The 23,026-nt window shown below is 44.8% G+C and overlaps 2 protein-coding genes across 2 annotated transcripts in view; one reads left to right on the top strand and one right to left on the bottom strand.

Moving 5' to 3' along the window:
* Nucleotides 1–23,026, bottom strand: part of STS (steroid sulfatase) — a 327,127-nt gene that overhangs the window by 303,938 nt on the left and 163 nt on the right. Inside the window, exon 2 of the mRNA XM_066599916.1 lies at nt 19,322–19,385. Coding sequence (XP_066456013.1) covers nt 19,322–19,370 — 49 coding nt within the window. The 5' untranslated portion in view covers nt 19,371–19,385. The remainder of the gene's footprint in view (nt 1–19,321; nt 19,386–23,026) is intronic.
* PUDP (pseudouridine 5'-phosphatase) overlaps nt 22,901–23,026 on the top strand; it is a 272,258-nt gene continuing 272,132 nt past the window's right edge. The window contains exon 1 of the mRNA XM_066599922.1: nt 22,901–23,021. Within this exon, the coding sequence (XP_066456019.1) occupies nt 22,967–23,021 (55 nt within the window). The 5' untranslated portion in view covers nt 22,901–22,966. The remainder of the gene's footprint in view (nt 23,022–23,026) is intronic.

The following is a 23,026-nucleotide window of genomic DNA, read 5'->3' as shown; positions in this document are numbered from 1 at the left end:
CCTACCTAAGCACCACTTCTGTCCCTGTAGTATTACTGCAAGGCGCAATGCTCTGCAGACTGCCGATTTTGAAAAAAAAAAAATTTGTGCAACACTGCTAACAGCACCCTCCACAGTACTGCACACGGATAGATGTGGCCCTGAGAAGGACCGTTGGGGTTCTTGAAGCCTACACTCACTCCTAACACTCTCCCTACAGCAGCACCAGCAGCAGCACTTTCCCTCAGCTAACTCAGTCACAAGGCATCTGAGGCGAGCCGTGGGAGGGGCCGACTTTTATACTTGGGTGACATCTGATCGCCCCAGCCACTCACAGCAGGGGGGTGGTATAGGGCTTGAACGTCACAGGGGGAAGTTGTAATGCCTTCCCTGTCTTTCAATTGGCCAGAAAAGCGCGCTAACGTCTCAGAGAGGAAACTGAAAGTAACCGGAACACCGCGTGGTGCTCGTTAAGAGTAACGAGCATCCTGAACACCGTAATATTCGCACGAATATCAAGCTCGGACGAGTACGTTCGCTCATCTCTAGATGCCAAGTTGTTGATTATGTTTCATGCTATAACTTATTGTGTATACAGAACAAAAATGTTCGTTTGGAGACTACGCAGCGATATCTGATATAATTGAGAGCTATTAACATACCTACATCAAGACTTCCTATATATGATTGATATTCTAGTGTTTATATTCTTCAGATACTTGAATATTCCATTGACGTGTATATGTTTGATAAATCTCCAAGACAAAAATGATGGAAAAAAAAGACAGTTTTGAAAAATACAAGCTCAAGTGGAACCCTTGGATACACCAGTACCCTAATTAGCTATTTTCCCATTGGTTTTCCAGTTTCTTCTTCTGTTACTCTGTCAGGATAATTGGATGTTTAATGCATTATCGAATGCACTAAATTCAAAGTTGTGAAGCACGCGCCACAAATGTATTTTTCATTGTAGTTTATGGAAATCGACTGCTCTAGAATGCAACAATGTGGATACAGTCTATGTGAGCCAGACAATTAATGTAAGTAAATCTGTGTTAAAAGGCCAATTAACACTAGAAGAGTGTCGCATGCAGTATAACGCATAAAAGATGCTCATAGCCGCTGTGCATCTCAATTGAGAGGGGCGGGGGACGAAGAGAAAGAAATCTCCTGCACTGCCCTGCCCCACTGCTGGCAGCTTCGTAACCCAGCCAGCTGTGCTAGCTGCCATGCAGGAGCATGGGAGCGAGGAACACAGGGACAAGTGTCTGGCATCATTTGCCCGAAAATCGTCCAGTGTAAATGGGCCTAAAGTCATAGACATAAGGCCTCCTTCACACGGGCGACAAAGTCGCGCGATTTTGTAGCATTGCTACGATGCTACAAATCGCATGTATGAGAAGCCCATGGTTACCTATGGGTTCCTTCACACATGAGATGTTTTGTAGCATGCTACAAAACGACACACAAACCTCGCAGGTCCGGCGATATGCCTGCGACATGCTAGGTTTTGTAGCCCATGTTTCTCTATGGAGCCTTCCTATTTGTTTCATCGCATCGCACGAAAACGCGGTTTGCATGCGATGTGATGCAATTTTGACAGTAGCAGATGCTACAAAGTCGTGTGATTTTGTAGCGTCACATGCTACTTTGTAGCGCTACAAAATTGCGGTATTGCTGCGAGAAAATCGCAGCGATATCATACGGTGCTGCGATACGATATCGCTGCGATTTTCTCGCAGCGATGTGGTGTCGCCCGTGTGAAGGAGGCCTAACACTAATGGATGATTTTTAAAGTATCTGCTCCATGCCATAATTCAAAAAAAAAAAAAAGCTCTACTCACGTGTACCTAGAATAATTAATTATGCTTTGAAGGCAAAGAGTGCTCATCCCGGATATAGATTTGATTTGGATACCTGTTCATTTGACAAAAAGCTATTGATTCTTATTTTTAAAGCCAATTTTACTTGCAGCATTTTATCCACATCTGCATAAAGCTTTGAGATAGAGAGTGAAATGTCTATTTCACTATCTGAGCCAGCAGAACGGAAGGTGCCGGCCACAACCTGTTCTGCTAATTGTTATCAGAGTATGCAGCTTGATAGAAATACAGGCTCGTAACCTCAGGGGACATTTTTTACCCGCACATAGCCCTCAGGCGTCATTTGACGACACGTTGCTCATTCCCGCCCCTGCCCCCTCCATCGAACACCTAAGATGTCGTGATGTTGGACGTCCATGATGACAGAAGCTCACACAGGATCGGATGGAAAAAGACCATAATTGGTCTACCCAATCCTATGCTTTGATTTCCAATCACGTATTGCTTCCGGCATGCCCATAAAGGGCAAGCAAATCATAATGCTATACGCGTACTAATAAACAGTCAAGGAAGACTTTCTAAACTAACAGTCAGGCTCTGTGTGATCTCTTCCATTGTGCGCACAATCTCTGAACGTGAATCTGGAAGGGTGCAAACATTCCTATTGATTACGCCGTGGACCCCAAATAAATCCACGATGGTATCTTGTTTTCTGTAATAGAGAACTGGCTTGACAGAAGTCCCAGTCGGAAGACTGAAATGGGTGACTATCACTGCACCTGATTTGGGAGTGCTGCATATTTTCAAGGTAATATAACTCGAGGTCATGACGTCAACACCCATTTGTTACAATACATGGGCTTTTTTTCATAGTGCTACTCTTTCTTGAATTTGTAATAGAAAACTGTATATTTGACAAAGTTTCAATATCCATTATCCTTAAGATAATTCTATTACCCAATTTTCAGTACAGTATTGTTTGTGGTAAACCTGTGTAAAGCCTATTTGTCATTTTCCGCACCTGTTACAATGGCTGGCACATCAATCAAGCAGGAAGACCTGTGAGTCAAATTGCTATTATGGATGCTTTTTGCAACAGAACCTAATAGTCACGCTGAGGGGTGTATGCTTCATTGCCACATCTGTCTGCTATGTAACCAGAGATACAGTGAGGGCTTTTGCAAAAAAAAAAAACACCCCCCCCCCCCCCACACACAACTTTCTATATGGAGGGATTTAGGCAGGGACCATACTAGAATCTGGAATAGTACTATATTTTAATAATTCCCAATTGTGTCATCATCATTTCAGGTATCAAAAACTTGACTACTATAAATGTCTTTGCGTGTAATAAAAGGCTGTCAAAAGACGAGGAAAGATAAAATCCAAAAGGTCATAGTGCACGTCTTTCCTAGAGATAAGGCAGCTATAATTCTTCGGCTTTGCCAAGCACCAGAACACTTTCCTAATATTGAGAAATTAGTTGATAACATTCACGCCACTCAGATGAATGATTTGTACAGGCAGTGTTCCAAGCATTTTTGTGAAGATCAATATTTTCACAAAGGGACCGGATGAAGACTATTTTCCTATAAATTGAATAATTGCCTAAGGCCTCCTTCCCACGAGCGTGACGGGCTCCGCAGCGTAATATTCCGCTGTGAAGCCCGTCACGGCGCCCCCCAGAGCCCCTATACTTACCTGCGGGAGATAGCGTGAAATCGCTTCCCCGCCCACCGCCGCGCGTCACCGCCCGTCACCGCCCACCGCCCTCGCGTCACCAGCCGTGTCACGTGCATGGCCGGCCGTGTCACGTGACGCGGCCGGACCGCGTCATTTGGCGTCATATGACGCTCGGCGGTGGGCGGGAAAGCGTTTTTTCACGCTATCTCCCGCTGGTTACAGCGGGAGATAGCGTGAATGGACGGCTTCCATTGACTGCAATGGAAGCCGTCAGTGCGTACAGCCCGTCCTCACCCGCAGAAAATAGAGCATGCTGCGGGTGAGGACGGGAGAAATCGCGGTGCGTAATTCCGCGGTGGAATTACGCATCGTGAGCATTGTGCTATTAGGTTCAATAGAACCTAATAGCTGCGGGCAACGCAGCGGATTTTTGCCGCGAATTACGCGGCGGAAATCCGTTCGTGGGAAGGAGGCCTAAAGCTGATAGAGCTTTATCCAATGAGAAATCCTCTTAGTGTAGAGATCATCTGAAAATTGCACAAGTGATTTGGATGATTTATAACAGTCAACGTTCATTTCAGATGTAGTAGTCTCAGGAGAAAAACAGATGTGGCATTTGTTAATGTGTGTACTCTACCACCAACATGCTTCGCCTATGATTTGTGTAGCATGCCGCTCATTCACTTACTAGGGGAATACTCATGCTATGCAGATGTAACAGGGGTATTGTTAGGTCTATGCCTTTGCTTTAATGTTTACTTTTTTTCACACTGCTTCTTTAAAGGTTTTATGGGCTGTATGACATGGTGCATGGTACACAGGATCTCTTGGGAAATAGAGCATGGGGGATATAAAGGGAGAGCGTGACACTCGAGCCGGGTTGCTACATGGTTCAGATGACGCCTTAGCTGAAAGCAGTTAATAGCCCGAGGGCTCTTATCTGCATTCAGATCCTTTGTTCTCCAGTGGAAAACTATGCTATCAGCATACCCCGTGGAGAACTGCTGATAAGGCTGAATGACGATTTTTAGGTTGGACTGAATTTAACGATCAGCTAGCAGTGGACGAAAGGCGCGCAATTAGACAAAACCATGATCACCAAAACGATCGCTTTTTAATGATATTTTAGCTATTATCACTCTGTGTAAATGGGCTTTAAGAGGTGGCCAGATGGCCAGCTGCACACACTAAGTACCAGCCCGGAGACGTTGCATCTACCGCAAACACAGGGACACAGTGCTGGCCACAACGGACAGCAGTAGGAGGTAGGGAGGACACAGGCTAAGGCAGGCAACAATAACAAACTGTATATATGACATCTCAAAACCAGATACATTGTCAGTGTCTTAAATGAGACAAACCGTGAAAACACATTCATGGGGGAAGAGATCTCTAAACTGGCAAATTTATCAACATTAAAGTCATCTTCAGCATTACACATGCAATCAGATGTGTTTTCTGAAGCTCATAATTGTGAAAAAGATGAAGCTTACAGTTTGGATAAAGATGTCACTGGATACTTGGAGACAAACATCTTTGTAATTTTCTACTATATTAATTGCAATGTCAACAACTACAAAATTCTTATGTGTTAAAATCCTGGAATGGTTGATGTAAATCGTTATGCAGCATTAGCTCTACACTGATTAACACAAAAGGCTAGTAAAACCCAATTAAATATTTTATCCGCATTTCAAGAGTGGTTTGGACTGCACAGGCCACATTTTTGGGCTACATTTTAATGGCCCATGTGAAAAATGTTGCTGCATGTCCTATTTTCATATGCCTCAAAAAATATCTTGCTGACTAATTAGGTTGTCTGAAAAAAACAAACATTTATGGTGGTGAGCAAAACAATGCAGAAGCATTGCAAAATAATAGTCTGCATAGTGCTGTGATACTTTATTGCAAGAGTGACTTAACCATTATAATATTAGTCATCATCGATAACTATCATACGATACAAAATAGTTTAGCTTCAGATTAATTCTATCCCACACAAATGACTGAGGTCTATGGTGGACAATGCAACTCTTATGCATATTTGTCAGCTTTAATTTTGTGCTATACAGAATTACAAATCTCTCATTTTACACACTCCTAACGCAATTAAACCCTCTGATGCATAAATTTGATACCAATGGAGACAAACTCAAAATAAGTTCGGTTGTGCATCATCATAAACATTTTTTACATCAGAGGTGTTCAATGTGTACTCCCCTTTGTCACTGGACACAGCCTTAAGTCAAGTTCCTGCCATACATATAGCATATAACAACTGACTAATACAATGGCTTCATGCAGATCACGCAGGTGGGTGGTAAGGGTGGCATGTAGATTCCATCTTTAAAGGGGTTGTCCCGCGGCCAAAACAAAAAAATTTTCACACCCCAGTCCCCCATGTTAAGCAAGCATCACAAACTACCCATGTAAATCGTTTTTTAGAGCGTTTCTACTCACCATGAAGCTGTTTCATAAAGTTATAAAAACCTTCCAAGATGGCCGCCGTAATTTCCCAAGGTGCACCGCTGGTCTTCTCCCATGCTGCACTGCGGGTCTTCTCCCATGGTGCACCGTGGATGTTCTTCTCCAGTCTGAGCTCCACTGCCGATTACAGCCACCTCATTGGCTGATCGGCACCACGTGACAGGGGCGGAGCTATGCGATGACGCTGAGAAGGGGGAGGAGCCAGGACGCAGCTCGTGAGCCCGGACCCTCCAGAAGAGGATTCTTCTCTGCGCAAGCGCGACTGTTTCGGCGACCAGAGAAGAAGTTTAGTCATCGCCATGGAGACGGGGACGCCAGCACAGGATGGGGTAAGTGTATAACTTCTGTATGGCCAATATTTAATGCACGATGTATATTACAAAGTGCATTAATATGGCCATACAGAAGTGTATAACTGCACTTGCTTCTGCGGGACAACCCCTTTAACACTCCCCCAGAAAAAGAAAGGCAAAAAAAATAAATAAGAATCACAAAGGCGTAAGGTCCAAGGAACATGGAGACTAAGGAACAAGTTCACCAACGTCCTCACAACCTGCACGGCCAATCCATCTGTTTGGTAGTCACCTATTGAGGGCCCTTCTGACTTCATTGTAAAAATGGGGGTGCCATGTCCTGTTAAAAGATGAAATCTGGGATTTCCTGTTTCAGCTGCAGCAGAAGCCATATCTGTAGGATGTCCAGGTATGAAAACTCCCGTGATGGTTTCTTCATGGAAAAATATAGGGCCATACACTTTCCTACAGGTTACAGCACAAAAGACATGGCAACCAATCACAGCACAGCTTTCATTTTATCTCCGAAGTCTTGTAAGGCTACCTTCACATCGACAAGCACAATATTGGGCTGATATTGGGCTTGTCAACATACGTTTTACCCACAGATGCAAGGGGTTTTTCATGCATCACTTCTCTGAAATTCTGATCCTCATAAACTTGTTTCATGCGGAGGTTCGGCAAGTGTTTCCCATTGAAATCAATGGGAAACATCACATCACTCACATGCCCAACGGAATGCAAGAGAGCAGTAGGTCCATCATGCGGAGCATGGACCTACTGCTCTGTTTCATCAGATAGCGGCTTGAAAAAGACCGATATGGTCGAAACGTTGCCTTCACATCTAACTATGAAACAATAAATGCTCTTTTAATATAGAGACTGTTTTTGCCCACTTATGCTGCCACACTTTATTATATTTCTGAGTAATCCTTGGGGTTGATGGTTCATAACCCCGTATCTGGCTATGCATATGACCGTGATTTAAAAATCCCCCCCCCCCCCCACACACACACACACTTTTTGTTGGGATCAAGTGTGTGCTGCTGGAAACTTTACAAATCAACCCATCACGAAGGAGGACGTCGAGGAGTCCATAAAAAAACCTTAAGCCAGGTAAAGCTTTTGGTCCCGGTGGTTTCACAGCTATTACAAAAAAAAAATCAACTCTGCCCGACTTATTAACACTTTTACAATGAAATGTTGGCAGGAAAAGCAGTACCAGAAGAAATCTTGAACGCCCACAATCATCCGTAAACCAAAGATCATACTTACCAGAAAAACTATCGGCCAATATCCTTATTAAATTTGGGCTATAAAACTCTGATAAGTATCTTAGCCAACCGTATTAATAGCTTCATAGATGAGCGAGTATACTCGCTAAAGGCAATTGCTCGAGCGAGCATTGCCTTTAGCGAGTATCTTCCCCGCTCAAGACTGCAGGTTTGGGTGCCGGCAGCGGGCACAGAGCTGCGGGGCGGAACGGAGGGGAGATCTCTCTCTCCATCTCTCTCCCCCCCCCGCTCCCTCCTGCTGACAGCTGCTACTCACCGCTCCCCCGCGCCGTCACCCGAACCTGCAGTCTCGAGCGGGGGAGATACTCGCTAAAGGCAATGCTCGCTCGAGCAATTGCCTTTAGCGAGTATACTCGCTCATCTCTAAATAGCTTTCCATCAGCCCTCATACATAGACCAAGTGGGATTTATCCCCTCAAGACAGGCTCCGGACAACTTGAGAAAAGTTCTGAATCTTATTCACATCCCGCAAACACAAACACCAATAGTGATTCTAGCTTTGGATATAGAAAAAGCTTTTCCTAGCCTTTCCTGGGATTATTTCTTTGCAGTTCTAGAGAGCAGGAATTACAGGGAGCATTTGTGAGAGTGCTGCAAACTATTCTAACCCCTCAGCCCAATTGAAACTCCTTTCAGCTGCACCAAAATCTTTAGACATACAGAGGAACAAGACCAGGCTGCGCCTTGTCCCCAGCTTTAACGATAAAACCCCTAGCTAGCTTCATCAGAAATAACCCTAATATATCAAGCATTAGATGCGGTATGGATTAATACAAGGCAAATTTTTTTGCAGATATTCTTCTCACTTTTTCCAGTGCCTCTCTCTTGCCTCTCTCCTGAATCTAATAAAGCCGCTAGACTCCTTTTGGAACTTTTTTGGGTTTAGTAGAAAAAACTCAATAAAACAAAAGCTCTCTATCTTAACGTCCCTTAACACAGACAGAAACTTTAACTCCATTATGGGTTCCGAGCCCATCCACATTTTATCACTTATCTGGGGATCATAATCACTCCCACTATAAACTCGTTATATAAGTGAAACTATCCACCCTACAACACCTTTAAATCTGACATGAGGAAATGGGAACATAACCTATCTTACATAGGACAGATTTAGTATGTAAGGATGACTATACTACCCCGAATCCTTTATCTTTTCAGCTGCCTACCCATTAATGTCCCTGCATCAGATAAAGAATTACAACATACCATTTTCCGATTTATCTGGAAAAATAAGAGACCCAGAATTAAGCAGAAAGTGATGCACTACCATAGACGGGTCGACGGGCTATCAGTTCCCAATCTACAAAATTACTATACAGCAGCCCAATTGTCACAACTTCCACCTGTATTTGCAGGACCCAAAGCACCACTTCCAGTTGTCAGAGGCCTACCTATTGAAACTAAGATCCCTCAGTGCCATCTTTTGGAGCAAAAACTTGAATTACAAACTTCCAACAAATAGCACCTCTAACATCATTTGTTCCCAATATGGAGGAAAAATAGATCCAAATATTCATTAATGTCAAATCTATCACCTTTACTGCCCATTATCCCTAATCCAGCTCTCAAGCCAACAAACCAACAGGATTTGAGAACAAACACTACAAATTGTCTCAATGCATTTGAATGGCAGCTAGAATATACATAGCTTAACAATAGTTATCAACGTCAATTCTAATTAAGCCGGTTATTGATAGAATTTCTAAGATGCATTATGAAAAACTATTCTTCCTTAGAACATACGCCCCCTCCCCCTCCCCCCCCCCCATTCATGTATCTTGACCTACCTGGACTCCCGCGCCTCTTGGCGGCATAGCATTAAAATTGCCAGAAGTTACCCTGATGGCAGGTGAATGGTAGAGGAAACACTCATCTGGTTATAGCTACCTATTTCTATACATAAACACATCAGACTTTAAACTGCTCCAATTTCTATATGGATGCTTGTTAATGTTTTGTTATTGAATATGCTTTGATACCTTTTTCAACATACCCCTTGGGAGGTGAATTTTCAGCATAATAGAATATATTACTTGATTTATAAAGAAAAAATATTAGAAACAAACAAAAAAAATCAATAGGGACATGTAGACTAATGACTCTTTTCAATGGACCGATGGCCCATGTAAAGAAATGGCACCATATCCTATTCTGGTCCTATTCACAAATGAGACCAGGACATTCAATAACCATTTCCCCTGCTGCTCAGACACCAGATGCGAGCTGCAACAGTCTCAAGCGTAACTTGCACTCTGCCATTTGAATGCAGCCTAAATGCCCATTTACACGGAGCGATGATCGCTCAAAGATCACTTAAACGACAGTTTGAGTGACAGCTTTAAACCATCATTTTGCATAAACTATTAAGTAGCTACTCAGCTACTTAATAGCTTATTAGGGTGCAAATGAAGTTTTTTAGCTGAATGCAGTTTAATAGCCGGAGGGATTTTATCTTCATTCAGCTCCTTTGTTCTCCGACGGGTAACAATGCTATCAGCACTACCCGCGGAGAACTCAGCATGCGGTCCAGAGTTTAATGATCAGCCAGCAGTGAACGAAAAGTGCACGATGGCCTCGTGTTTAGACGCAACGATTATCGCTCAAATTATAACTTTTTAGCAATTTTTGATCGATCATCGTTCCGTGTAAATGGGCCTTTACTCTTCATTGGGAGAAATCTGTCAATCAGCATGGGGCGAGCCTACAGTTTATTAATATACACTTAATTCACACTGCTTGCAAGAAAAAAAAAAGTAAATTGTACAAAATTAATACATATTCACACATAAAGGACACTGCGGAAATCAGCAGTAATATGAGATTGTAGTTTACACTGGAGTAATCTATGCATAAATAATTTTTTATGCACACCAATCAGCCAAAACCATAAAACCACTGACACATGAAGTGAACAGCATTGATAACAGCATCTGTCAAGGGGTGAGATATATTACATTGCAAGTCAACAGTCATTTCTTAAAGTGTATGTGTAGTAAGCTGGAAACATGGAAAGGTACATGGATCTGTGCCATCTTGATAATGGCCCAGTTATGACTAAATTACCCTTTCAGGGCACCTTCATAATGGCAGGTCTTATGGCTTGCTACCAGTATCCAGTGGCTGATATTTACCAGCAGGTTATCTAAGAACGAACAACTGGTGAACCATCAACATGGCATTGGGCGTCCAGGGTGGAAGTGCAAACACTAGCCATGCAGTCTGATCCCACTCTATAGTTACTGTTGCACAAGTTGGCTATGGAAAAGCAGTGTCATATCTTACTGCATATTAGACAGTGTAGCACACAATATTAGGCAGGTGCTTTCATTGTTATGGCTGTTTGCTGTATACACCATCAGCATTTCCATCTGAGTTTTTTTTTGTTTTAGTTAAATTATATGGGGCCCTAATCACATGAAGTACAGTAGTAATATTCAGTTACAAAAAATACCCTCTTTCAAGATTTTTAAATCCCAGTGTGTAGGGTGTGAGGTTTTCTTTTTTTTAATTTTTTGAAAATCAAGTCTAGGTCCCAACATCACGGACCGCACATAAGCAGCTGTTGTTCTGTCAGCACATGTGAAGGTCTTAGGGCTCACTCACACGAGTATCGCGTATTATATGCCGGCTGCATATTTATTAGACCCCAATATACACATTCTTTGTGTATTTTGGAGTTTTTGCACCCATAAATACTACAAGAAGGTGCAGGGGATTTATTCTCCTTTCCTGCATAGATACACAGTAGAGATGAGCGAACGTGCTCGTTTAGAGCAATTACTCGATCGAGCATCGCTTTTTTCGAGCGGCTGGGGTGAGCAGGGGGTTTCGGGGGGCAGGGAGAGAGAGCTCCCCCTTCCCCCCCTCTGCTTTACCCCGCTGCCTCCCACCCCCCCGAATCTTTTCGCCCGAGTAGGCAGTTACTCGAAAAAAGCGATGCTCGTTCAAGTAATTGCTCTAAACGAGCACGTTTGCTCATCTCTAATGCACAGTGAATATGTGTGCACCATGCGTATTTTTATAGTTTCCATAGACTTGCATGGGCTATGTCAGTACATAATACAGACCAAAATAGGATGTGCTGCAATTTCCTCATGTACGTAAAATACAATAGGGTTTCAGCACCGCGTAATATGCAGCCAAAATATTCTTGTGCGAGTGAGGCCTTGGGATTGTGACATTTTATCTGCCTCTAGCAGCTTGTGTCAGCGCAAGCAGCAGTGATATCCCCTGCTTGCACCGTACAGCATTCAGCCCCAGGCATGTGTAGAGGTCAAGGTGTTTACGTCTTGACTTCAGTGATGCATTGCTCGGGAAAACCGCACAGTGCAAGCGAAGGATTTAACTGCTGCTAGTGCAGCAGAGAGCAGGGGCCGAAGACAAAGGTAAGACAGTATGACTAGGGGTGCTGGTGGACCTCCTCCATGACTTGAGATGGATCGTTTTGAAGATGGGTATTTTTACACATGCATGTTCATGCTGTGTGCCATGTGACATATGGTGCTATAGTGCCTGCTAATTTTCCTTATTCTTGTGATATAATCCCGTCAACCCCGAAACTGGATTACCCTCGCATTATTTATGTAGATTCTATCTCTGGACTGTCTGACTTTGTTGATGTCTCATGTCCTGAGCCTTGTAGTCCTGACTTTAACCCTGCTCTGTACTTGATTCTTATTCCAGCATTTCCTTTGGCTCTGATGCTCTTCTTACTTCCAGCCACTCACCACTGATTTGCATTACAGCTTCCTTAGATGGCTAGAAGGCTGGAGGAGTGTTTAAACTAGGGACTGGGGGGGAGGGTAAAATGAGAAATAGTGGGGTAGCCAGTGTAACTAGCGATCCGGGTCCAAGCAAAGGGAATGGGGGTCGAGCAGGGGGTGGGGTTAGTACAGTTAGAACTGATAGATCAGCCATAAGTACGAATAGCAACAAAACAAATTTAAAAAACAAAAAAAATGATATAAATTGTATGACCACGAATGCACGAAGTCTGAACGGTAAAGTGGGTGAGCTTGAAGCGAGAATGACTGATGAAAACTATGATGTAGTCGGAATTACTGAAACATGGCTTGATGATAAGTGCGATTGGGCGGTGAATTTGCAGGGGTACAATCTCTTCAGAAGAGACCGAAGGAACCAGAAAGGGGGAGGGGTATGTCTGTACGTCAAATCAAACTTGAAGCCGAGGCTACGGGAGGATATAGGGGTAGGAGACGAACAGGTGGAATCTCTGTGGGTAGAAACACAGGGAGGAAAAAATAACAAAATCCTGATAGGGGTCTTCTATCGACCACCAAAAGCAACAGAAGAAACTGAAAACTTACTACTAAGGCAGATAGAAGAGGTGTCAAAGCGAAACGAAGTAATTATCATGGGGGACTTTAATTACCCAGATATAACATGGGAGAACGAAACCTGCAAATCTCACAGGGGTGATAAGTTTTGAGAGTAATTAAAGACAATTACCTGAACCAACTTGTGCAGGAACCAACAAGAGGGAGGGCCATTCTGGACCTAGTACTAACCAACAAACTGGAACGTATAAAGGGGGTGCAGGTTGAGGGGCACTTGGGGAACAGCGACCACGATATAATCAACTTCCAGCTGTCAATCAATAGGAAGCCTTATCAGGGAGCGACAAAGAAACTAAACTTTAGTAAAGCAAAATTTGATGAGCTTAGAACTACTATCGGTAACATTAATTGGGACAACATCCTCAAAAATATCAGTACAGATAGTCCCCGACTTGCGAACATTCGACTTACGAATTTCGCTAGATACGAACTATCTGTACAGCACAGTATGATGTAATGCTATGGCATTACATCATACTGTGCAGGGACCGGACAGGCTTCTATCAAGCCTGATAGAAGCCTGTCCGGTCACATCGCGGTTGCTGGGCAGCCGGGGGCCTTCTGAAAGGCCCTAGGGCTGTCTATGCAGAGCGCCTAGCAAGCCGTGCGCTTGATAGGCGCTCTGCATAGGCAGCCCTGGGGCCTTTCAGGAGGTCCCCGGCTGCCTAGCAACCACACAGCGTCCCGCGATCTCATCATGGGACGCTGTACGAGCCCCCTGAACGTCGGTGCAGGCTGTTTCTTACAGCGGGCACCCGGCGGCAGCAGTACCGATGAGCCGCGCCGCTCGTCAGAACTGTTAACACTTTAAATACCGCTGTCAGAGCGGTATTTAAAGTGTTAACAGTTCCGACAAGCGCCACGGCTCGTCGGAACTGCTGCCGCCGGGTGCCCGCTGTAAGAACAGCCGGCACCCGACGTTGTATGGAGCGGGATCCACCCGCGATCCCCTCCATACAACCATTTGTTTGACTTGCGAACAAAACGGACTTGCGAACGGGCTCCTGGAACGGAACCTGTTCGCAAGTCGGGGACTAACTGTACGAAGGAAAAATGGGAAAAGTTCAAAAGGATCCTAATCGCCTCATGTGAGCAGTTCATTCCCTTTAAAAATAAAAGAAACTCAGCTAAAAGGAAACCAATGTGGCTCGACAAGACGGTACGAGGGGCAATAAAGGAAAAGAAGAAAGCGTTCAAACTACTAAAGCAACAAGGCAGCGAAGAAGCGCTAAAATCATACAGGGAAAAAAACAAAATATGCAAAGATACGATCAAAACTGCCAAGGAGGAAGCAGAAAGACGGATCGCAAAAGAGAGCAAAAACAACCCGAAGCTATTTTTCAACTACATTAACAGCAAAAGGATTTGCAGGGAGAGCGCTGGCCCTTTAAAAAACAATGCAGGAGAAATCATTGATGATGACGAAGGGAAAGCAAATTTACTAAACAGTTTCTTCTCAAGTGTACTCACCAAAGAAAAGGAAATGCCACACGAGATGCAGGGGAATAAAACGAACCCCTCACAAAATATCTCATACCTAACGCAGGAGGAGGTGCGGAAGCGTCTAAAGGAAACTAAAATTGATAAATCGCCGGGCCCAGATGGATTACACCCAAGGATACTAAAGGAACTAAGTGACGAGATAGCTAGGCCGCTATACCTAATATTTCTAGACACTATCAAGACCGGTATAGTACCATTAGACTGGCGCATTGCCAACGTGGTTCCAATTTACAAAAAAGGGAGCAAAAGTGAGCCTGGTAACTACAGGCCAGTAAGTCTCACTTCAGTAACGGGAAAAATTTTCGAGGGGATTCTGAGAGACGCCATCGATGAGTACCTCAAGGAGATTAAGGGAATAACTCCTCACCAGCATGGATTCATGAAGGGTCGCTCATGTCAGACAAATCTGATCAGTTTCTACGATGAAGTAAGCTCTAAGCTGGACCAGGGAGAATCTATTGATCTTGTATATCTGGACTTCTCTAAAGCCTTTGACACCGTGCCACATAATAGGCTAATATACAAAATGAGGCAGCTCGGACTGGGCGAAAATGTGTGTAAGTGGGTAAAAAATTGGCTCAATGATAGAAAGCAGAGGGTGGTAATAAATGGCTCATACTCTGATTGGACCACAGTCGCTAGCGGGGTGCCACAGGGTTCAGTACTAGGCCCCACTCTGTTCAACATATTTATCAATGACCTGATAGAGGGGCTGCACAGCAAAATATCAATATTTGCAGATGACACAAAATTATACAATATAATTAATGCAACGTAGGACAATGTGCGGCTACAAACGGACCTGGATAAGCTGGGGGCTTGGGCAGAAAAATGGCAAATGAAGTTCAATGTTGAAAAATGTAAGACTATGCACATGGGCAGGAGGAACGGATGTCACAAATATTCACTTAATGGGGTACCACTAGGGAAAAGTGATATGGAAAAGGATCTGGGGGTATTAGTGGATAATAGACTAAACTGGAGTAACCAATGCCAGTCAGCTGCTGCAAATGCAAATAAAGTCTTGGGGTGCATTAAAAGAGGTATAGGGGCGAAGGACGAGAACATTAGCCTTCCATTATATAAGGCACTTGTCAGGCCTCACATGGAATACTGCGTACAATTCTGGACACCGGTGCTCAGGAAAGATGTCACAGTGCTTGAGGGGGTTCAAAGAAGGGCAACTAAACTAATACATGGAATGACGGGACTGGAATACCCAGAGAGGCTGTCCAAATTGGGACTATTTACTCTAGAAAAAAGAAGGTTAAGAGGCGACCAAATAACCATGTATAAGTACATGAGGGGACAACACATGGATCTCTCCCGCGATCTGTTTACACCCAGGACCACGACGGTAACAAGAGGACATCCGCTACGATTAGAGGAAAGTAGGTTTCATCACCAACATAGAAGGGGATTCTTTACTGTAAGAGCAGTTAGACTGTGGAACTCTCTACCGGAGGAAGTGGTGATGGCAAAATCCATAGAGGAGTTTAAAAGGGGACTTGATGTCTTTCTGGAGAAGAAGGATATTACAGGATATAAATATTAGGTTAAGTGTCAATCCTGGTATATAGGCAGGTAGGAATTATTAGGGGTTGATCCAGGGAACAGTCTGATTGCCATTAGGGAGTCGGGAAGGAATTTTTCCCCCAAAAGGGCTAATTGGCTTCTGGCCTTGGGGGTTTTTTTTGCCTTCCTCTAGATCAACACAGTAGGATAGACAGGCTGGACTAGATGGACATTGTCTTCATTCGGCCTTACATACTATGTTACTATGTTATGGTCTATGCTCTTCATCTGCCCAGTTAGTTAGCAGTCACTCTGTGGATGTATCTAGGGGGCTCTTTGCAGCCAAATCCAACACTGTGGGAGGACAAGGAACCCCAAAGCCTCTACCAAGTAGACCAACTTGTGCAGAGTCAAACCACTGGCCTTTTTGGGCAGATGAGTTATGCCTATTCCATAACAAAATGTTCTCCATTCACATTGTAGGCTACACTGGGTTCCTGTCTTACAACATTTAAGCCAGTGAAAATTTTCTTATGTTAAAAAACACATGTGCTGTAATTCGTAGATGACTGCTTGAGGCCTCGGTCACACGGGCGTTTATTCGCGCGATTTGCAGATCGCACGACGGATGCGCATCCGCAAATCGCGTGACCGGGGCCGACGATTCGCCGAAAACAGCTGTGGCAGAGGGGAACGATGTTCGCCCATTGAATTCAATGGAGCCGGCAATACAACCGGCTCCATGGAAAGCACTAGGCTGCCGGCGAGCGTGGGATGAATTTTCAGGAAGGGCTTAAAAATATAAGCCCTTCCCTGAAAACCATGTGTAAGAATAAAAAAAAAAGTATACTCACCTTTTTCTTGCAGCCGTTGTTCAGCCGTAGTTCTCCTGAACTGCTCTGTGTAGTATTCAGCAAGCGGGCATTTAAAATCCCTGCCTGCTGAATAGGCTGCCTCTGATTAGTCACAGCCCTCACCATTCAATAGCTGAGAGCTGCCTCTGATTGGGTGAGCGCAGGGACCAATCAGAGGCAGCACTCACTTACCCATTCATGAATTCATGAATGGGTAAGTGAGAGCTGCCTCTGATTGGTGAGGGCTGTGACCAATCAGAGGGAGCCCATTCAGCAGGCGGGGATTTAAAATCCCCGCCTGCTGAATACTACACAGAGCAGTTCAGGAGAACTGCCTGCCGGACGCGGCTGAACTCTGGCTGCAAGAAAAAGGTGAGTATACTTTTTTTTTATTTTTACACATTTTAGGATGGTTTTCAGGGAAGGGCTTATATTTTTAAGCCCTTTCCGAAAATTCATCCCGCGCTCGCCGGCAGCCTATTGCTTTCAATGGAGCCGGCTGTATTGCCGGCTTCATTGAATTCAATGGGCGAACATCGTTTCCTCTGCCACAGCTGTTACAGCTGTGGAAGAGGAGAACGATCTTTAAGTATATGTTCTCAATGGGGTCGGCGCTGCTGCCGCCGGCCCCATTGAGCGCATATATAGAACACAGCGATGCGCAGAACGCAGATAGGCGCGTTCTGCGAATCGTTGTGTCCTATAATTTATCGCACATCCGCATAAAAAGCGGACATGTGACCGATCCCATTGTGAAGCATTGTGTCTATATATGTGCGGATCGCATGCGCATGTGCATATCGCGTGAAAAAACGCCCGTCTGACCGAGGCCTGACTGTGGTGCTCAGAGTATTAAAAATAGGTTTTTTTGGAAAAACATGCTTTAATTTTTTAAAAGTCAAGCATAAAAAACATAACCACAGTATCGCACAATGGTACTAAACTGTTATCATACATATAATTTTTAATACAGTTTGAATTCTGCTAAAGCAAACTCTCTGAAAAAGGCACATTTGGGGATGCAGTGAACCTCCGCATCGCATGCACCTGGCATGTGGTGCGATGCTACCGCCGGCCCCATTGAAGGCAAGACCACGCAGAGAGATATAACATGCCACGATTTGTTTCCCGCATAGCATCGGGATGCCATGCAGGAAAACATTGTTCATGTGTGTCACCCCATTCAAAAGAATGGGGTTCATATTTGTGCAAGATTTGTGTGTCTCGCACAAACCTCACATGATTTTATCGCCCGCTTGAAGCCGGCCTTAATCATGGCTGCCAAAAAAATGTAAAAAAAAAATTTCAGTTTTAAAAGCAATACTACCCAATCAAGCAATACAGATCACATGATATGTAAAGGTTTTATTACCACCATGAGTGTCAGAAGAAACGACAAAAAAAAAAAAGCAAACCAACTTATGCCTACGATCCTTAGGACTCTCACACAGGCGTTTTTGTATAGCATTTAGCGCTGCTTTTTCAGCGCTGCGCTTAACGCTGTACAAGGCTCCCATTCATTTCAATGGGGCTGCTCAGTTCTATTTTTGGCTGTTTTCAGCCTTGTGTTGCCCATTCAAATGAATGGGCAGCAGCTTCAGCACTGCCAAAAACGCGGCACAACTTGGTACTGCGCTTTTGGCAGTGCTAAACGCCATAGCTACACTGCTTGAGAAAAAAAGAATACTCCCCTGGCAGGTGTTATTGCTGTACCCGGTGGCGCTCTCGGGACTTGTCAGCCAGCAGGGGAACTTTTTCTCTGGTGACAGGGATTTGAAATCCCCGCCTCCAATGAGAGATTGCTCTGATTGGTTGAGAGCCACTGAGTGACAGTTCACTAAGCCAGTCACAGCCAGCGCTGGATGCGCCCAATCACAGCCATTTATTCATTGAATGGCTGTAATTGGACACATCCAGTGCTGGCTCTGATTGGCTAAGTGCTGCTGAGTGACAGCTGACTGAGTCAATCGGCCAGCTTCACAAGGTCCCCATAGTGGCGCTGGGGACAGCGACTTCACCAGCTAGGTATGGATTTTTTCTTCTTTTATCAGCAGCCTTGGGCGCGCTTTCAACTGTGCTGAAAACGCAGCCATAACGTTGGCATAACACATGCCAGCGCTGCTGAAACCGGGCGGAATCTGCAGTAAACGCAGCGATGAAAAACTCTACGTTTCTGCAAACACCTGTGTGAGGAAGTCCTTGGAGGAGGTGAATTATCCACCATTTTTTGCAGTCTTCTAGTAGCAGCTTATTTCACGGTTCTGCATGCAGTGCTTTTCCTTTGAGCAGGATCTGTGATAGTCTTTATGTCAAGAGGTTCCAACACAGATCTGAAACCGGCCTACTCTGTAATAAATCAATCTATACATATTTAGTCCTTTACCTAAAATACTTGGAACTAAAGAAAAGCACATAAGATTCTTACCTGCTGTCACTGGCGTCACGCAGTCTGTGTACAGGACTGCTAGAAGCCTCTGTACTGTCTTTTACAGCTGCCGTCATGGTTCAGACTTGGTTTAAGGCACTCACCTGGATTTGGGGATTCTCCTTGCAGAGACTTCGTGCACCCTGTGGCCATCAGCTCTTGTTTCTCCTGTAGAAAATATAATTTTTTTAAGAATAACACTTCACACAAAACGTGAAGTTCAAACTGAATTCTGCGAACAGTTTACCTCTTCGCATACTCTTGCCACTGTCTGTTCTTTAGGTCTAAAACCAATACATGGGGGGGAGCGGGGATTTATTAAAGCTTTTATGCTAGAACTCTGGTGTAATGAAGTCGCTAATTTTTGTGCAAGTCCCTCTTGCACAAAAATTTGCAACTTTTTGTGCCGGCCTTGCTTATTTTTTCTTTAAGTGGGTGGGACTAGTTTAAGGGGTGTGATCACCCAGACCAACAGATGCATAAATTATGCCAGACACTCCAGTAAATTATGCTAGAAATGTACGTCAGGGCAGACCTGGCACCTATTTTTGTGTAAACATACCATGGTGCCAAGATGGACCCAACGCATAGAGGTGCGTGCCTTCATGTATTAATTGCACCAGGGGAATTATACTAGGACCAAAGTTGGAAACGCTGGTCTTAGTAAAGTTGCTTCATCATATATGTGCAACTCCTGGGTACCTCAGCGTCCATAGGGGTTTGGATAATTGCACGTTAATATTAATCTCTACAGTGTGCCGGTCTGAGTTTTGAAGGATGAGGAGCGGTAGCTTCCTCCACCAGGGTGACTTGCGCATGGGCGGTGGTCAGACACCTCCATTGACTTCAATGGAGGTGGCCCACACTGAGTCCACAGCAAAATAAAGCACACTGCGTTTTTTTTTCCACTAGCAGAATACGCAACTCGTTACCACAAGTGTGAAGGAAAAAACTAAAGTTCATGCCTTTCAATGTCTGCATTTTGCTGTGGATCTGCTGAGGACCGCGATTGCGGATTCCACAATTACAGACAGTCCAGGTGTCACCTCCCTAACAGGTAGGCAGGACTGATGGGTCCAGTGTACAGCACAAGTACAGGGCATAAAGTAAAGAAAAAACGTATTTACTAGAGATCAGATGAACCGAAACCATTACCGCAACACAGATTTTTATTCCCAACTATATTCTAATTGACCCTTCGGTTTCAGTACAAAATACTGTTCTGGTGACGAAGGGGGGAGAGTATATTACCTGTTGATGTTCTCTGCCGATGTGTCTCCGATCCACCTGTTCAAGATCGTGTCCAAAATGGTCATTGCGATTTCCTAGTTACCTAATGCACACTGCTCTGATTGGCTGATCACAGGAGCAGTGCTGGCCAATCAGAGATCAGGCATAGTGCATTGGCAGTCTAACATTACTAATGCACTGTGGGGATTAGGTTGTCTGTAGATTGCTTTGGCCATCTTGGTAAGCTATAGACTGAACCTGTAACTGGTGGATCAGAGGGGTATCAGCAGGTAACATAATTGCTCTCTGGTCCCAAGACAAGATTTAATCCTAAAACCAGGAGGGTCGCTTTAACAAAAACTCCAAACAAGGTATCTGGTATAAAAGACCGAGGCACGTCTTTATTAGAATGAGGTAGCTAGAAGAAAACATCCTCACTTGAAGACATCTTAACATTGTTTGAAACCCCATCACAGGTGTAACCATTATATAGCACAGAGATTTACCCAGTAAGATAGTTCACCAATTTACTTCACTTCACTCCTTTTTTAAAGCATTTACATAATTTATTTTTACATAACATGCCGTGGGATGTGCACACAAATGTGATGGGATGGTTCCCCTTGAGATCTATGGGAAACACTTGTGATCCTCTAGCGGACATGAAACGCGCGCCTGAGGATCACAATGTCACTGAAGTGACCAAAGTCACTTTGAATGAAAAGTGCCTCACATCAGCGTGAAACACCTTGGCAAGAGCGCTATCGGGATGCGAAACACACTTGCCCATGTGCATGTAGCCTAACATGATCTCCCTGGGCAGTCAGTCACCTGCCGTAAGCCAGCCTTCCCTCATGCTGGCTGAGCTCCACCACCAATGCAGCTGAAAGCCTGGATACTACCGTAGCCATAGTGCCACCCAAGACTGGCAGCAATGCAAAACTTCCAACAACCCTTTGGCTGCCAAGCTCCATCCGTTCAGCCTCAATCATGTTGCATTCACCCCGTATTGTTTCGGAATAGCATCTTATCGCTGTGCGCTAAAGATACCGCTAATAACTCATTAATCACACTCCAAAGCCAACGAAGGAAAGTAATGCCAACTGTCCGCTCCTGAAACTGCCTCCTAAAACCTGGCCCACTGCTGTCAGGCAACAGCATCGCCTGCCATGTACAACGCCCTCAGAATTAAAGTTAGGATTATTTGAAAGCAAGGATAAATTAAAAAAAAATAAAAAAAATCTTGGCCCATTGTACAACTTATGTAAGGAGGCCTAAAAAGTGGGAAAACCGCAAGTGAATTTATTACATGCTGTGTAGTCCAGTTTCTGTGATCCGGCTTTTGCTAGGTGTGGCCAGAACTCGGCAGCGCAGAGCCGGGGCCATGGGACTCCGTGCGAACAGGTCCATTTATAAGAACGGAGTTGGTATTTGTGCGCGTTGTGCCCATGTGCATAAGCCCTTAGATGCTATGCCAGTCTGAACCAGACGGACAGCAGTCCGAACCCATCAGTGATTCAGTGAAAGGAAGCGGAGCGCGCCGGGGATCTTATGGCGTCCATTCACTGCAGTCCTTCCGTGTCAGCTCACTTAAACGGAATGACCAGCGACTACCCAGCGATGCCCTCAGTCCTGGCAGTGCCATGTTTACACAAGTCACCCACTGGTTTGAGCGATTATTCAGGCGACTATCGGCCTGAGTAAAAAGTGCTGCCAGCAATACTGTACTGCGATCTCTAGCGCCGCGCCAATTATCCTGCAGCCCTGCTCTGAATGATGAGGCCCCATGCGGTATTAGTGAGGCAGTTCGTAGACAGATATGTACATTATCGCCGCACGGACGCGGCTATAAGAAGATAAACCGCGCATTAAGGCCGCATTCGCACTGGCGGGTCAGATTCCGCATGTGTAATTCGATCCTGTAGCAGCGGCATGTACCTGCTTTCTGAATCTTGCCTCTGTACTGTAGATGCCCGCGCAGCTCGCCATCAGACACGCGCAGTACAGGTTTTTATTTATTCTTTGAACCTTCTGCTTTTCCCGCAGTCCATCCGCAATGTCATATGCGGACGAACTGCGGGTTGGACGACTTCTATTGACTTCCATGGAAGCTGTTCATGTGGGAACCGAAAAAAAACTGGGCTATGCTGCGATTTTTCATCCACGAGCGGAAACCGCAATTGGTTTTTACCCGTGCAGGAAGAATCATTTTTCATGGCATGCTATGGAGGGTTATTGCTGCAGACCAAAAGGCGGGCGCCCGCTACAGACTCCGCAGCAAAAATCCGCCCGTGTGCGTGAGGCCCTAGCGCTATCATGTATACATCTGCAAGGGAGTTTTGCTATCCTCTGTACGCCGCATCTCTCTACTTCTGGCTTCTGCCCCTGTATCCCGCAGCAGTGAGGTGACGTCATTACCGGGGATTCCCTGCTCTCAGCTCTATCCGCCCAGGGTTACATTGTGGTTGTCCTTGAGGCGTGTCTACACTTCCTCGTGCTGCTCCCTCCCGCTGACCACCATGGCGCTGCAGCCCGTCACCCACATCATCTTTGACATGGACGGCCTTCTGCTAGGTGTG

This window comes from Eleutherodactylus coqui, chromosome 4, assembly GCF_035609145.1.
Source record: "Eleutherodactylus coqui strain aEleCoq1 chromosome 4, aEleCoq1.hap1, whole genome shotgun sequence".
NCBI classification, from domain to species: Eukaryota; Metazoa; Chordata; class Amphibia; order Anura; family Eleutherodactylidae; genus Eleutherodactylus; species Eleutherodactylus coqui.
This window is presented reverse-complemented; position numbering and strand designations above follow the sequence as displayed.